This window comes from Stegostoma tigrinum, chromosome 2, assembly GCF_030684315.1.
Source record: "Stegostoma tigrinum isolate sSteTig4 chromosome 2, sSteTig4.hap1, whole genome shotgun sequence".
NCBI lineage: Eukaryota > Metazoa > Chordata > Chondrichthyes > Orectolobiformes > Stegostomatidae > Stegostoma > Stegostoma tigrinum.
In genome coordinates, this window is record NC_081355.1 from 96,634,424 (window position 1) to 96,652,184 (window position 17,761).

The window sequence follows — 17,761 nt, forward strand, 5'->3', positions numbered from 1 at the left end:
CAAGCATACATTCATTTTGAGGATTATATTGTCATAAGTGGAAAAGTGAATGGCTGGCTCTTGTTATCCTTAGCCAGCCATTGTCTTCCTTCCCTGACATCTACCGTCAACAGCCATTTTCTCCTGAACCCATTAACTGACAACTGACACCTCATCTAGCCTGGCATTGCGAACAACATAGCTTTTTTTTTCTTTTCATTTAATGAAAGAGGACATAAGCAAATGGGAAATTAAATCTAACACAGGTGAAAAAGAAAATGTAGCTGGGCCAATTATAGGAAGTTACAATATTATTTCTTTCCCATTACATCCCCTTTTATATCTCTCTATTTGGTTTGTCCTTAATAGATACAAGTGTATTTGGAAGTGATCAGTTAGAACTAGTGCAATATTCCATAAGTAATGACTATTACTAATTCAGTGAGCTTCTTATCCTCATACAGATTAATTTTGGATTTATCTGTCAGCTATGCCGCTGAGGGAGTTCTATGGAATAAGGGACATCTGAAGTTGTGACTCTTAAGTAGGAGTTCAATCATTCCCAGTATTCATTTTAGTCTTTGTTAAATAGTTAATGCTGAGATAGTACACATTAAATTCTTCCCTATCTCTCCAACACATGCTTGTACACACACACACACACACACACACACACACACACACACACACACACACACACACACACACACACACACACTATACTGTACAAGTTGGGGGTGGGGGTGGGGAAAATAGAGAATTACAGGTGGAAGTGAACATATGACCAAATGTCAGATTTTAAAACAACAAATAATGTGGCACACTCAAGTACAATATATTTCAGGACATTTTGCTCTGCCAGAAAATGATAATGTAGACAAATTCCATCACTCCTTTGTTTTGTAATTTACACCTATTGTGAATGAAACAAAAGTATTATATTATTGTAATACATATAATTCTTAGGGAGCTTGACAGATGAATGCTGACAGTTTGTTTTCACTTGAAGGAGATCCTCGGAATAAATGACATCATCTCAGAAAAGGGTTGCCCAGTTTCGACAGAGATGAGAAAGAATTTCTTTTCTCGGGGGTAGTGAATCTGTGGAATGCTTTACACCAGATAACTGTCAAAGCTAGGTGTTTAAGTGTATTCAAGGCTGAAATAAACAGATTTTTGATCAGTAAATGAATCAAGGGTTGTGGGAAAAGGCAGGAAAGTGGATTATTCAGAATTACAAAATCAGCCATGATCTCATGGAATAGTGGAGAGGACTTGGTGAGGCAAATGGCTTACTTCTGCTCTAATGTCTTATTACAGTCTTATATTACATCACTTTATCACATAGTACATACACAGCAACTTTGAAAACAAAATACTGCACCATCCACAACACATTCATGTGCAAGTCATCCAAACTTCTGAGTTTTCTTTTGATTCATTTGCAAAAGATGGGAATTATTGGCTGGGTGATTTATTAACTTTCCCTAGCTGCCTTTGAGAAGGTGGTAGTGAATTACCTTCTTTGAGCGTCGCAGTCTGTGAGCTGTAATTAAACTCTCATTGCTATTAGGCAGGTAATTCCAGGATTTTGACCCAACTGCACTAAAGGAATTGCAAAATATTTCCAAGCCAGATTGGTGAGTGGCTTGGAGGAGACCTTGCAGGTGTTGGCGTTCACATGTCTGGCTGCCCTTGTCCTTCCAGATGATACTTTTCATGAGTTTTGAAAGTGCTGTTGAAGGACTTAGTGATTTTCTTCACTACATCTTGTCCATGGTACACACTTCTGCTACTGATCATCAGTGGTGATGAGAGCGAACGTTCATTGATGCGGCGTCAATCAAGCAGGCTGTTTTGTACTGGATGGTGTCAAGCTTCTTGAGTGGTGTTGGAGTTACATTTATCCAGGCATGTGGTCAGCACTTCATCATGCTCTTGACTCGCACCTTTTTGAGGCTGGACAGGCTTCACTGATACAGGAGGTGATCTTCTGCTCTGTAGTCACTGCATTTATATAGAACATACAACACAGAAATGTACAGCACAGGAAAAGGCCCTTTAGCCCACAACATTGTGCTGAACATGACACCAAATGAAACTGATCCCTTCTGCCTGCTACTGATCCATATCCCTCTATTTCTTGCATATTCACGTGCTTATATAAAAGTCCCTAAACGCTCCTATTGTATCTGCCACCACCACCACCCTGGGCAGTGCAATCCAGACTCCTACCACTCCATGTAAAAAAAAACTTGCTCCTCACATCTTTTTTGGACATTCCCTCTAAATGCACGTCCCCTATTATTAGTTATTTCAATGAGAGGAAAGAGATTCTGACTCTCAAGCTTATGTATGCATCTCATAATTTTATAGACTTCTATCAAGTCTCCCCTCAGCTTGCACTGCACCAGAGAAAACAACCCAAGTTTTTCTAGTCTCTCCTTACAGCTCATACCCTCTCATCCAGGCAGCATCCTAGTAAACCTCTTCCGCACTGTCTCCAATGCCTCCACATCCTTCCTGTAATCTGGTGACCAGAATTGAATGCGATACTCTAAATGAGGCCTTACCAAAGTCTTAAAGATGCAACATGACATCCTGACTCTTGTACCCGATTCCCTGACCAATAAAGGCAAGCAAGTCATATGCCTTCCTTACCATCCTAACTACTTGAGTTGCCATTTTCAGGGAGCTATGGACTTGAACCCTAAGGTCCTTTTGTACGTCAATGCTGTTCAGAGTCCTGTCATTGTTTGTACACTTTTCCTAACATTTGATCTCCCAAAGTGCAGCACCTCACACTTACATGGATTAAACTCAATCTGCATTTCTCCGCCCATGTCTGCAACAGATCTATATCCCGCTGTATCTTTTAACAACCTTCTACACTATCCACAACTCCACTGATCTTTGTATTGTTTGAAAACTTATTAATCCGCCCATCTACATTTTCATCCAAGTCATTTATATATCTATTCACAGCAGAAGTCCGAGTACAGATTACTGTGGAACATTGCTAGTCATGGACCTCCAGCCTGAAAAGCACCCTTTCACTACTACCCTCTGTTTTCTACGGGCGAGCCAATTCTGAATCCATGTGGTCAAGTCACTGTGGATCCCACGCAGCTTAATCTTCTGGATAAGCCTACCATGAAGGACCTTGCCAAAACCTACTAAATTCATGTAAACAACATCCACTGCTCTACCCTCAATCACCTTCGTCACCTCCTTGAAAAATACAAAGATGTTCGTAAGACATGAACTGCCCTGCGCAAAGCCATACTGACCTCCCGAATTAGGCCATACTTTTCCAAATGTGTGTAAATCCTATCCCTGAGAATGCTCTCCAGTAGTTTCTCAATCACCAATGTGATAATCACTGGTCTATAACTTCCTGGGTTATCCCTATTTCACTTCTTGAACAGAGAAACAATGTTAGTTAGTTGCCTGTCCTCTGGCACCTCTCCAGTGGCTTGCAAGGATACAAAGATCTTGGTCAAGGTCCCAGTAATCTTTTCTCTTGCCTTTCTCAAAAACCAGGGGTAGATACCATCATACCCAGGGGCTTACCTACCTTAGTGCATTTCAAGAGATCCTACACCACTTCTCAAAATGCCCGAGCATATTAGCATGCCCCATAGAAATCGTACTATTCTCTATATGATGCAAAGTACTTGTTTAGGATTTCACACAAATTCTCTGCCTCCAAGTCCAAGCTCCCTTCTTTATCTTTGAGCGGTCCTACCTTTTCCCAAGTTATCCTCTTGTTTTTAGTGTATCTACAGAATGCCTTGGGATTCTCTTTCGCCCTACTTGCCAAGGTCATTTCATGGCCCATTCTTGCTCTCCTAATTCCCTGCTTGAGTACTTTCCTGTGTCCTTACATTCTTCATTGGCCCTTCCAATTTTAGCTTCTTTTTTTATTTTTGACTGAATTCACAACCTCCCTCATTATCCAAGAGTCCCTTACTTTGCCATCCTTATCCTCCCTCCTTACTGGATCATGTCGGTCCTGAACTCTCCCCACCAGGTCTTTAAACCATTCCCACATGCCAAATGTGGACTTGTCTCCTTACAGCTCCTCCCAATTAACACTTGCTAGCTCTTGCCTAATACAGACATAATTTGCCCTCCCTGCAAGGTCCTGACTTATCCTTGTTTACAACTTTCCTAAAATTTAAGAAGTTGTGATCACGATTACCAAAACGCTCTCCCACTGAAAGATCAGTCACCTGGCTATGCTTTTTGGCCAATTCAAGGTCCAGTATGGCCACTCCTCTGGTTACACTATTCATGTACTGTTTCAAGAAATCCTCTTGGATACATTTAACAAATTCTGCCCCATCTAAGCCTTTTGCTCTAAGGGAGTCAGAGTCAGTACTGGGGAAGTTAAAGTCTCCCACTATCACAACTCTTTTTATTGTATCTTTCCATAATCTGCCTGCATATTTGTTCCTCATTCTCTCAGTGGCTGTTAGGGAGCCTATAGTATAATCCAATTAGAGTGACTGCACTCATCTCATTTTGGTGTTAAACCCATATGGTCTATATGGCTAGTCTAATTCAGTTTCTCATCAAAGGCAGTACCTAGGATGCTGACAATGGAGTATTCAGTGATGATAATGCCACTGAACGTCAAAGGGCCATGATTAGATTATCTTCCATTTGAGATGGTCATTGTCTGATATTTATGTGGTGCTAATGTTACTTGCCTTTTGTCAGCCCAAGCCTGGATGTTGTCCAGATCTTGTTGCCTTTGAACATGGACTGCTTCAATATCCGAGGAGTCATGAATATTTCAATAAAACTGTTGAAGCAACGAGCTTTTTAGTTTGGAGTCCTGTGGATTATGAAAGCTTGTGCAACCAGTGTACTCAGTAAAGCAGCAAGAGGTCACTCAGGAGCTTTCAAAAAGAAAGATTGCATGTTGGTAGGTTTTTGTACTGTCTTGACTGGATAAACATTAGACGAAGTCCAGACCATCTCTGCAGGAGTTCTTTGCCACTGGAATGACCTACATCCAGCCATTTTCTGCTACTTCATCAATGACCTTCTTGCATGATAAGGTCAGAAGCAGGGATGCTCATTGATGTTTGCACAACACTCATCACCATTCATGGCACCTCAGATACTAAAAAAATCATGTCCAAATGCAGTAAGAACTGGATGACATTCAGGTTTGGGCTGAAAAGTGACAAGTGAGATTCACAACGCACAAGTTTTTAGCACTGACCATCTCCAACAAAATTGAATCTTACCACTAACCCTTGACTTTAATGGCATTATCATCCCTGAATCCCCCATTTATTAATTGTCATTGACTGGAAGCTGAACTGGACTAGCTTTACAAATGCTATCGCTACGAGAGCAGGTCGGTTGCTAGGAATCCTGCAAGAAGTAACTTACATCTTTAGTCGCCAAAGCCTGTCCATCATCTACAAGCCACAAGTCAGGAGTGGGATGGAAAATTACCCACTTGCCTGGATGTGTGCGGCTCCAACAAAATTCCAGAAGCTTGACACCATCTAGGACAGACCAGGCTGACTGACACAGTTTCCAGCCATAATCATTCATTCTTACAACCGCTGTTGCTCAGCAGCAGCCATATACACCATCTGTAAGACATACTGGTGAAATTCTCAAGGTTCCTCAGACAGCACCTTCCAAACCCACAACACTTCCATCCAGAAGGACAAGGGAAGCAGATATGTGCAAAAGCCGTCACCGGCAAGTCCTATTCTAGTTTGGAAATACATCACCAATTCTTAAGTTTCCTTTGGTCAAAATCTTGGAATTCCCTCTCTAATGGCATGGTCTATCTACAGCACATGGATTAGTATAGTTCAATAACGCAGCTCTCTCGCACCCTGTCAAGGAAAATTGTGGATGGGCTGTAAGTGCTGGTCCAGTCTGCAAATCTATATTCCCTAAATCAATAAAACAAAATTCTGGATCCAGAAATGGGTTAATATCTCTTTTCCTATGAAACTAACTCTTACAGAGGTAACAAATTATTATTATCTGGCAGTGACATCAGCATTAACGGTAAATACGCATGGGTCAAAATTCAGGCAAATGTAGTCACTTTTGTGATGACCTAATTCAGTAACTTATTCCTAGAACGGCTGCCCCTTGATGGCACAGGAGGTAGGTCTATCATTGCTCATGAGACAGGATGAATCAACCTCCTTCACCCATGGCTGTACTTCAGTGTTGCTTCTAGATGCAGCATGCCTGACTCCTGCCTAATTTTGTGATGGTACATATAAAAACTGCAAATCACACTAAATTGGCAACCTTATTTAAAGAGGGACTGTGTGGAGTGTTTCAAGTTTAGGAGCTCAGGTGTTTATAATAGCTTCTAGCAGCATAGGGTCTTGTCGAGTGGAGATTGATATTATTGGTCTTCTCGTGGTGCTTGTAACAATGCTTATGTTACTAAAATTACTTGCATCTGACTATCACGCAATTAACTCTATCTTGTTTAAAACAAGGATCTTTTCTTATCAAGACTCACTTGTGGCTTTCCTCTACCACTGTAAATCAATTAGGCCCTTAGTCTCAGTTAAGGAGAGGGGATAGTGGCTGCAAACTACCCAACCAGAAGCTGGCTGCTGTTACAACACATACATCATTAACTATAGACCCGTCAGTTTACTTTCAGTGATATTACTGAAATCTATCAAGAAGAGCAGAGTTATGGGCTCTTGGTCAACAATGAGGTGTTGAAAAAGTCGATATGAATTTGTGAACGCTCACTGGCACCTTCCTGGATTTTTGAGGCTGTCACTTAACATGGTGGATATTGTCTATGGATGTTGTTTATATAATTTTAAAGAAGGTTCTGTACAACAGGTCAATGGCAAAAAAAAGCCTACATAATAGGTGGCAATCTTGTGATATGTATCTGAATCTAAGTGGGAGGTTGGTCTAAGAAGAAGATTCTGTGACGGGTAATATTGGACTTGAAAAGTTAACTCCATTTCTCTCTACAAAGACGTTGTCAGACCTGCTAGTTTCTCCAGGAATCAGAAGTTTTGTTTTAACCCAACTGCTTAAGAGATTAGATTTAAGGAAAAAGGATGCAATGTACTTCAGTGGTTGCCTTATGCATCTCACGGGCAACATCTCAATCTCCCCAAAATAGCCCCGTCTGTGTTACCCTCTCTTTGTCACTTTGCCTGGCCATCAATGTTCCCCCTCCCAACCTAACCCACTTTGCAATCCCCCATTCACCGCAACCACAGCCCCCACTCACCCCCACCAATACTTCACCACTCAATAAAACTTGGGATTAGGAGTCTTGTGGTAGCAGCCTTCTCGCTTCTGAGTACCACCCACCCTCCTAGCCTCACCACCACCACCCCACTCCAGAAAACTAATCCCATGCACAAATGTGGTTAGTAGTCCGTTACATTCAGAAAGTTGAGGGTAAGTCTAACTTTAAAATTACAGTAGAATTTGACACAGAGAAATGATTTCCTCTGTTCGGCCAACTCAGAAAAAGTGATACAAGTGTGAAATTAGAGCTGGGATATTTCAAAATGAGAAAGCACTTCTTCATACGAAAGGATATTGGGAATCCTATAACTCTGTTAAAATATATTAGATGGATAAACTGAAATTTTGCACATCAGTTTTTGTTAGCAAAGGCTATCAAGAACATTAAACCAAGGTGGTCAAATGAAGCTGACTCATGACTAAATGTAACGAAATTGAATGGTGAAATGGATTTAAGGAAATGAATACCTGCATTATTATTCATCCATTCTTGAAAAACATCAAAAGGCAGGATTTTGAGAGTAGTGGGGTTTATTGCCCCAGCAGAGCAAAAAAATCGCCATGAGAAGTGTTGCGCTGTGGCCATTTGTTAATAGTTCAAATTGAGACTTCTACCCCCATCTTGCACGGAGTCTGCACCTCCAAAAGCAGCCTGGAAATGTGTTGTGGCAGCTTCCTCATCCTGGAGTGGTGGCCACTACTGAGATTTCTAGAAGTACCAGGAATTGGATGACAGGTAACTTGTGGAGAATCTCAGCATGGCCAGGACAGAAGGCCCAGGAGAGGCTGGTATGAGAAGCACTTGGTAGAGTGGGGAGACAGCATCTGGAGCCAGTCTTAGAAGAGGGAAAGGCTCTGTTTGGAATCAGGGCCTATAACCCAAAGAGGCTAATTTGCCTGCCATCCCATCTGAACCTTACCTGCTCTTACAATCTGAAAATTTTTAGCTGGCTGGGAAATGGACCTTAAATGGCTAACAATACATTACATTCTTCCTGGTGTTGTGTTTCCAGAAGGCAGCTTGAGAAAGAATTCTGTAATATTTATCCGGCATTTTATACACAATAGTACAAAAAAAATCAACCACAAAGTATGTCTCAAAGAGGTTTCTTGAAACCTAATCACCTCTTGGTTCTAACCTGATGAGTATACATCTACCTGAAACTTGCGACCAAACTCTCAAAAAAGTGGAGTGGAAAAAATATGTTTCTTCATCACATAGCATTTTGAGACGTCATAATTCAGCCTTTCAGTAGTATGTTTACAATTTCAAAGCTTAAAGGAAACTTTTCCCCACAGTGCTCTGTGCATTCTCATTTCAATTTTCTTGTAAAACAATCAGAAGGAAAAGGGAGCAAATATAAACATGGGGAAAAAAAACAAAAGATAAGAAAGAAAAGCAAACAAAAGGCATCTGAATGGAATGTCAGGAAAGGTGTAACTGAAATGACACAGCCATCTTCGTTGATTTAAAATTGAATGTAAATCCAAACATTAACTGCAAACTATATTTATTAAGCAATATCAAAGTGCTTAGGAGCTTGAATCAAATTGAATATTTATCTAAATTGTCTTGCCATTAATCTAATACTTACCTAGAAGTGATTTATAATTTCTCTACATAAAGCTGAAGTAAAAAATATCACTTACCCAGGGAGACCACCAGCTTCCATTACATTTGCTAGAGTAACATCATTGGACCATACATCATACTGCCACTTGCGGAGACCCAGGACCCCACACAGCACTCTCCCTGTATGCAGACCCACACGCATGTTGAGATCAACTTCAGTGGCTTCAGCTACAGACCTGTAACAGTACAATTACATCTAAAGATTATTAATAATTTGGCACATTCCATGACTTACAACCTGTGAGTTACTTCACTGGGAGGAAGAAAAAGAGAAATTTATGAACTCCGGGGGGGAGTAAGCCAGCTGGGTAAGTAATTCAGCATTTTCATTCAGTTCCCGATGAGTTGAATGAGTGTATGAATTGCTGGCCTTGTGACAGCGAAACCTTTAGATAAGATGGGTGAGGGAGCTGTCAATTCTGAAACGACTGCATGGATGGGCTTTTGACAGGGAACCACGATAACTTTCTGCGAAAAGTTGTCTTCAGGCACATTTTTAAAAATTTATTCACAATTCACTCTCTGTCTACTGCTGGCCAGTAAATCTAACACTTGAGATTCTTACTGAGTTTCTACATTTGCAAGACCAAACAGCACAATGATACATGGGCAGGAATAAAAAGAGATTGAAAATAAAATGATTTGGAAGTAGACTCATGCAGATTTATTGGATGTTATAGTAATCCAGCTACCTGGACTATACATCCTCACACCCCACCTCCCGTAAAGACTCCATCCCATTCTCTCAGTTCCTCTGTCTCTGTCGCACATGTTCAGATGAGGTCAACTTCGACAAGGGAGCCTCCGAAATGTCCATCTTCTTCCTCAACTGAGGATTCCCCAGCTCCATTGTCAACAGGGCCCTCAACCAGGTCCGAACTATCTCCCACACTTCTGCCCTCACCCCTTCTCTTCCCTTCCACAACAGCAATAGGGTTCCCCTTATCCTCACCTACCATCCCAGCAACATCCACATCTAGAAGATCATCAGATGCCATTTCTGCCACCTCCAGCAAGATGCTACCACCAGACACATATTCCTTCCCCCCCTCCCTTGTCCACCTTCTGCAGGGACCATTCCCTTCAGGACACCCTGGTCCACACTTCCATCACCCCCAACACCACCCCACAGCCCTACATCACCTTCTCCTGTAACCGATGAAGATGCATCACCTGACCGTTTACCTCCTCCCTCCCCAACATCCAAGGGCCCAAACATACCTTCCAGGTGAAGCAACACTTCACCTGCACTTCCAAGAATCTAGTCTACTGCATTCGCTGCTCACAATGTGGTCTCCTCTACATTGGGGAAACAAAGCGTAGACTTGGTGGCTGCTTCACAGAAAATCTACATTCTGCTTGCAAAAAATACCCTGAACTACCTGTTGCCTGCCAATGCAATGCACCACCTTGCTCCCTGGACAACATCTCTGTCTCCGACTTGCTGCAGTGTTCCAGTGAAGCCCAGCGCAACCTGGAGGAACAACACCTCATTTTCCACTTGGGGACCCTACAGCCCTCCAGACTCAATACTGAGTTCAATAATTTTAGGGCCTAAACTCTCCAATGTCCCAGACCACTATCCCACACACCAAACCTTATTACCCCATTGCCTGCCACTACACACCCCCTGTTGTTGGTCACTAACAGTCCCCATTAACAACTACTCATCCTCCCAGTATAATCATTAGCAACTCCTTTGTCTGTCCACTTGCCTTTCTCTCTCTTTGGGCTCTATCCTCTTGTTTACTCCGTACCCCACCCACCTCCCTATTTCCTGCATATAAACTGACGTTTTCCCAGCCACCATCGGTTCTGAGGAAGGGTCACCGGACACGAAACATTAACTCTGTTTTGTCCTTCACAGATTCTGCCAGACCTGCTGAGCTTTCCCAGCAACTTTGTTTTTGATTTTGATTTACAGCATCCACAGTTCTTTTGATTTATACTGGATGTTATGTTCTGCTTTGTTCTATTGTGGTTTCGCACATCTCTCCAAATTTCCTGAAGGCAATGAAGTGTAATCATTACCCTCAGATTCAGCATTGCTGTTAGAATGCTTGGCAAAATGCCGAGGTTTGTGTGTAAACTGTTGAATTAGAATTATATCATTGTGAAGGAAAGACAGATTTTCCCAGCTCCCTCTGGACAGTAACTACATTGGTATCGGAAACAAAAATTGACTGTGGCATTGCATGGCTGGAGCTCTCAGCTGCCTTTCAACCCAGTTTTTTTTTCCCCCCAAGGGCAGGGGAGGAATTAGTCTTTGATAAAGGCCTGCTCCAATTAATGAGCCAAGATAGATTATTATGTGCTCAATATGAGCACATTCCTGGAAGGTTTTTTATGACATGGTTGGAGTTCAGCAATTCCTGGATTTCAGACCAGCTGAAGAGGAAGGTCACAAGAAGTGGGCAGAAGTTTAAGACAGATGAAAATGGCCTTTGAAGGTCAAAGGGCTTACCTCTTTGTGGTCAAAACTCCACTATAAATCAAGGGTGGTGCCAGGATTGAGAACATTTCCACTTCAAGGGGCTCTCATCCTCTTGGCATCTCCTAGCATTTTGTGGGCATCAGAACAGCATGTTTCCCTGTTTGGATACTAGCTGGGTATTATAAAGTCTGCAATGGGTAATGGTTGTTGCTCCATTAGAAATTAAAGCCACTGGAGTTGAGGTACTATATTCTGTACAGAAGAAGCAAGAGTTTTGGGTGTCAAGAAGATTGTTGAGAGGGACAAGGGGCAACAAGGAGGAGGTGGCACAGGATCTAGAGGCAGACGAAGCGAGATCTGGGAGGGGTAGTGGTAAATGAGACTGTGTGATCTCCAGAGACAGATGGTCACACAGGAATGTGCCCCTGCCAGTTGCACAGCTCTGTGGCAGCCCCCTGGTGCTGCACACAGGTTTATTATACAGATGGCAGAGGCATTGAGAGATGATGCTGAACAAAGAGGTACGCGTACTGCCCGACAAGGAGGCAGCATGCGACAGACTTGGTTTTACAGGACTTCCCTCCTTTTCCTCATGATAGCCATTGGCTCCCCTGAGCAATATCAGGTCCCTGTCAGGCAGTACCAGGCACTGGCACAGTTTCTCTTCTTTAGGAAAAGCATCCTCCTCAATGATAGTTGCCACAAATGCCCAAAACCTGTCTGCATTCCATCTACGGTTTCACCCAAAGTAAAATCCAAAGCTCTGTCTGGTTCCCACTGGAAGCAGCTATCTAACGCAAAAAAAGAGCCAACCCCTTCCTCCTAAATCCAATGGAGAAATCCAGCCTGGCATGTTTACCTCACTGGGTCAGGACATACTGCAATGATGATATTTGAGGCATACTCTGCTGGTTTGCCTTTCCATTCCATTTCAAAGAGTTTGTAACATAACATGCTGGAGCTGATAATGAAGTGGTGAGGGGAACAGAGCATCTGGCACTTCAGCAACGGGTGGGTCCCACAGTCTCTTTTCTTAACTGATGAGATGAAGGATTGAAAAAGAAAACAAAGGAATAACAGTGGAGGCTGAATTAGAATGGATGAATTAAGTCTGAATCAAGGCAAAAGAAAAAGTTGGGGAAAGTAACAATGGAATTCAAATAGAGAGAAAACAAGTGAAGAATCAATATAAGAAAAATTCCAAAAAATGTTGAATGAAATATTTGTCAATTCTCTAATGATAATCAGAGTGTCACCTGCCAATGCAATGGCATAGGAGGTTAGCACCAACATCATCAAAATGCACCTCGAGTTGAAAGCCAGTGCTAATTCAGTTGATGTGCGCATGTATGGAGCCATTGATGCCCAATAACTCATGACACTTTGACTCTGCCTATAACTTTACTCGGCATTCTTTTTGATCGGTTCTCTTGCTCACTCCAGTTCCATGCCATTACTACACTCACCACTACACTGAATGGCCCCCCTTCTCCTGTCTGGTATGTTGTTCACCAATACCCCCAGTATTCTCGCTAGCTGCTCCTCTCTTGGTGTCCACTTCACAATCCCCTTATCCTAATGACACTATACTACAAGGTAGCTTATTCACTCAATCGAGGATAGTGAGGCAACAATGAGTGGCAGGGAGGCAGTGATGAATCAAGAATGGTGCAGATAAGTGTATGAAGTCAGGCAGTTAATAAATCATGGTCCTAGCATTTGAATGCCTTTAAAACATGAGAAAAACTTTCATATTATTGGTCCTATTCTTTGATGCAGGCAACTCACTGTGGCATTACCAGCATTGATGTTCCAGGCACTGCTAGTGCATGGTGGGTTCGTGTGCCCCCTTGAGTTGCAATGGCAATAGACACAGCCAGCAACAATATACTGTGGGCAGAGCTAAAATTTGGCATTTAAATTAGTACTTTTCCCTGAGGGTTGCACGGCAATGCATTAACAATTGACACATCATTATAAAGTTACTTTCTGTTCCAATCTTAATGGACAATTAATGTGTAAAATTATTGAATAATGAAGAGACTAAGACCAAGACGGAAATAGTGAAGCAGCATAAATTCCCCAACATGTTCTGGAAATTAGCAACACAGGTGTACTTCTTAATTCCCAAATTCACTGGACAACTTTCTGAACCAATTACTTTGGTAACATGCCATTATTTATGTAGCAAGATAGAACCATTACGTCTTTCTTTGCATAATGTAGTGTCAAGCAGTTTTGTTCACTTTTCTTTATGAAATTTGACTTTGAAGGGAAGTGATATTAGTAATATGAAAGCTAGGTGTATATTTCACCCTCTGTTTAGAAGTAAATTGTTTTATCAAAGTCATCAAAAAACTTTTCCAGGTTTGTGAAACATATTTAATTACACAATCTTAAAAAATACAGTGGATGACATGCAGATCAGATCCACCAAAATAGTGAGATTAAATTAATGTCAACACAATATCATATTACCCAAGCATATGCTATAATGGAAAAAATCTCATTATCAATTGAAACTTAAAAATTGTATTCACTGTATGCAAAATTACCTCATGATGCCACCTTCCTAGAATCTCCATATGTAAATAGGGCCAAGGTAGCAGAAGTAAAATATCAAGCAAAAATAATGCAAGATAATAAAAAGGCTCCTTCATGAACCTAAGAAACAACCAGTCACCAAAGTAAACTTTGGATCTACATGTAAAAGTAAAATGCAAGTTATAATCCTATTGTGTTAAAAAAATCATTTTGTGTAAAGAACAGATGCATTTAAAATAATCTGAATAATAAAACCTATTGCTTCTGACAAGTCATAGGCTAAGTAGCCTGAAAGGTGCACTAACAGATCCTCTCCGAATCTCTGCAGTCTGGCACATCACACAGTACACTTCTTCTCGTATTAATCTAAGAACAACATGTTCATATCCATAGAGCAATGAGAAAACACATCAGAAAAACAATACAATTATCCTTCCCTACATAGATTGCTGAGCTCTAGATTAAGTGTTATTTCTCGAAGGATCTCAGTGTAAACCTCTAACTGACAAGTGTGTCTATAGGGAATGGAAAAAAAAACATGAAATTCAAAACAAAATCTGAGAGCAAACAACATTAATAAGTTTGCCATGCATCTTATATATTCCAAAGAATAGCCAGTGTCTGCAACTCAACATCTATTTCATTGATGCAAAAGCAAACTACTGTGGAACCCCGAAATAAAAACAGAAATACGTAGCAGGTCTGGCAGCAACTATGGAAAGAGAAACTGAATTAATGTTTCAGGTCAGTGATATTTCTAAGGTCTTGATTCAGACTGTTAATGTCAGGATACTAAGACTAAATGTCATAATCTAGATTAGAAACTGCTATTAACTCCAACACTCCATAGAAATATCCATACTTTGAAGACTTTAATTCATTACTGGAATAAAAATCTGAAAGTATCTTCCATTCTGACAAGCAATCATGAATATTTCCTTCTCATGACATTTCATGGGTGTCTACTTGAGGCATTTGTTTAGTAGTTTGAAATTATATACCATCAGGCATATTTCAGACAGTAATATCAATTTGATCAGATCAGCCTAGAGAGAAACAAAGCAATGATGTTATTGTATTTTCTTAATTCTTGAAGGAATCAAGGAATATCAATTTTATTGACATTAAAAATATGCAGATTCTATATAAATTGGTACCAAAATACAATTGCATATAATGCATACAAGTAATCAAAAATATTGATGGACAATATTTCTCTACTTCTTTACATCATGCAGGTTTTACTAAATCAGTAACAAAGAGTACTTTGGAAGCAGTAGAATAACACTCTGTTTTTCTCAGCTGGATACCTAACTCACTTAGAAAGCCACTGTTCTGCTAATCAGCAACAAATAAAGTTCTGAGAAATCTGTTTGAAGAAAGTTTGTGTGTGCCAATCTTCGAAGAAATCCATTTGGGATTCTGCTTGTCAAACAGAGGGTGCAGATTTTCTCTTCACAGAGAAAGACAACAATTCCTTAAACTCAAAAACCTCAAATTCAGAATGGGAAGAAAAAGGCCCAGGAGTTATGAAAAAAAAGCACAGTTTAATAACACAATCCAGTAGTAAGACCTCCTTCGCCTGCCGAATTTAGATGCCTCCATTCATCTGGGCACTGTAATGCAAGAAGGCAAAGCTGCTCTGGATACTATTTTAGTAAAATATTGAACTTTTGATTTAAAAAAAGCCAAAGTATACACAGTAAACATAATGTAAAAAACATTAATTATTTTGCTGTGTTGATAGTACTATGTATTCTTTAACATAAGTGCTTCTCTCTGTTAATTCATTCCTTTCACCTTTTTACTATTTAGCAGAACCCAGTTTAGCATTACAAATTGCCTGACATGTGTATTGATGTGGGTTTTTTTTTAATGCTTGCCACGGTTAGTCATCAAGACTCACATTAGCAAATTGATGCAAATAGGAAAACTAGTAGTTGTCAAGCAATATTTTGCATTAACTGTGGCCTTGACCATAGTGTGTCACATATTGAGAGATACAAACACATCGGTTAATAGGATGCCTGTGGGTAAAACCACTAGTTTTTAATCTCAAGATCATTAGACATATTTTCTGTGTTTAATGCCTAAGTAGTTCACCTAACACGTGTTCCAACATCGGTTTACAAAACAAAACCTGAACTATACATCTACTGTTGTTAATCTATCCACAGTCCAACAAGACACTTCTTTACACGTTGGTTAGATTGCAGTATTCGGTCATTGCGCATTATACATTTCAGAACATGCTTTAGAACATCATTTGTTTTTGGATTATCACTTAAGCCAAGATAAGTTTGGGATAATTGATCAAAATTTTGTTCATTATGTGCCCAGAATTATATAAATTAAAGCACAGCATCAGACCTATCATGAAGGTGTTAATTCCATTTCCCTGCTCTCCCCCATTCTTTTTGCTGTATCATTACATTTCTGAAGGAAGCCATTTGACTCATTGCTGGTTCTTTAAAGGACAGTACACTTGGTTCGATTTTTCTCTCTTTCTCCACGTTCCAATAGCTATGTTCTCTTTGAAAGAAAACAAAGAGTGGGGCTGGATGAACACAGCAGGCCAAGCAGCATCTTAGGAGCAGAAAAGCTGACGTTTCGGGTCTAGACCCTTCATCAGAAAAACCCGAAACATCAGCTTTTGTGCTCCTAAGATGCTGCTTGGTCTGCTGTGTTCTTCCAGCTTCACAGGATGTTATCTCGGATTCTCCAGCATCTGCAGTTCCCATTATCTCTTCTCTTTCAAAGCTTAGTACTTTAAGGTGGAGGAGCAAAATTAGGCATTTGGCCCACCAGGTCTGCTCTGTCATTCAATCATGGCTGATATATTTCTCAACCTCCTTTTTCTGCCTTCTCCCTCAATCCTTGATCCCCTGACTAATCAAGAACCTATCGATCTCTGTCTTAAAGACACTCAAAGACTTGGCCTCCGCAGTGTTCAGTGGCAATGAGTTCCAAGGATTCATCACTCTGTGGCTGAAGAAATTTCTCCTCACCTCAGTTCTAAGGGATTGTCCCTTCACACTGAAGCTCAGGTGCTAGTCTCTCCTACAAGTGGAAGAATCTTCTCCACGTCCACCTCTATGCATGCCTCTCAATATTCTGCACTTTTCAAATGAGATCCTCCCTCATTCTTCTTATCTCCTTTGTGTACAGACCCAGAGTCGTCAACTGCTCCTCATATAACAAGCCCTTCATTTCCAAGATCATTCTTCTGAACCTCCTCTGGGCCCCCTCCAAGGTCAACACATCCCTTCTTAGATACAGGGTCAAAACTGCTCACAATATTGCAAATGCAGTCTGACCAGACCTTAAACACCTTCAGTAATACAACCCTGCTCCTGAGTTCTAACCCTCTCAAAATGAAAGCTAATATTGCATTTTCCTTCCTAACTGCGAACTGTTAACCTTAAGAAAATCCTGAACTAGGACTCTGAAGTCCCTTTGTGTTTCAAATTTCCAAAGTCTTTCCCAATTTAGAAAGTAGTCCACACCTCTGTTCTTCCAACCAAAGTGCATAACTTCACATTTTCCAAATTGTATACTATCTGCCACTTCTGTGCCCATTCTCCTAGCCTGTCCTAGTCTACTGAAACTGCATCCAACCCCATTTCAAGGAAGGCATATATGATTGTAACAGTTCAGTGTTCTTCTCATCTGTCTTCTTATTATTTTATCATTTACCTGAAATGGTGCTAACATATTGCAGTGAAAATAGCTTTTCTATATTTAGACTATCAAACTTGTTGCAACATTCTCCCCCCTTAGCCTTCCTTGTTCTAGGGAGAACAAATCCAAAATCACTATTCTATTCACACAGCTGGAGTCACTTATGTCTGTGCATTGTTAAAACATTACATTTGAATGTCATATAA

The 17,761-nt window shown here is 40.7% G+C and overlaps 1 protein-coding gene across 7 annotated transcripts in view; it reads right to left on the reverse strand.

Annotated features, from left to right (window-relative positions):
• LOC125467327 (adenylate cyclase type 1-like) overlaps window positions 1–17,761 on the reverse strand; it is a 299,944-nt gene that overhangs the window by 110,739 nt on the left and 171,444 nt on the right. For all 7 annotated transcript variants that reach the window (XM_048563037.2, XM_048563033.2, XM_048563026.2 and 4 more), the window contains one exon: window positions 8,914–9,072. In XM_048563037.2, the coding sequence (XP_048418994.2) occupies window positions 8,914–9,072 (159 nt within the window). The remainder of the gene's footprint in view (window positions 1–8,913; window positions 9,073–17,761) is intronic.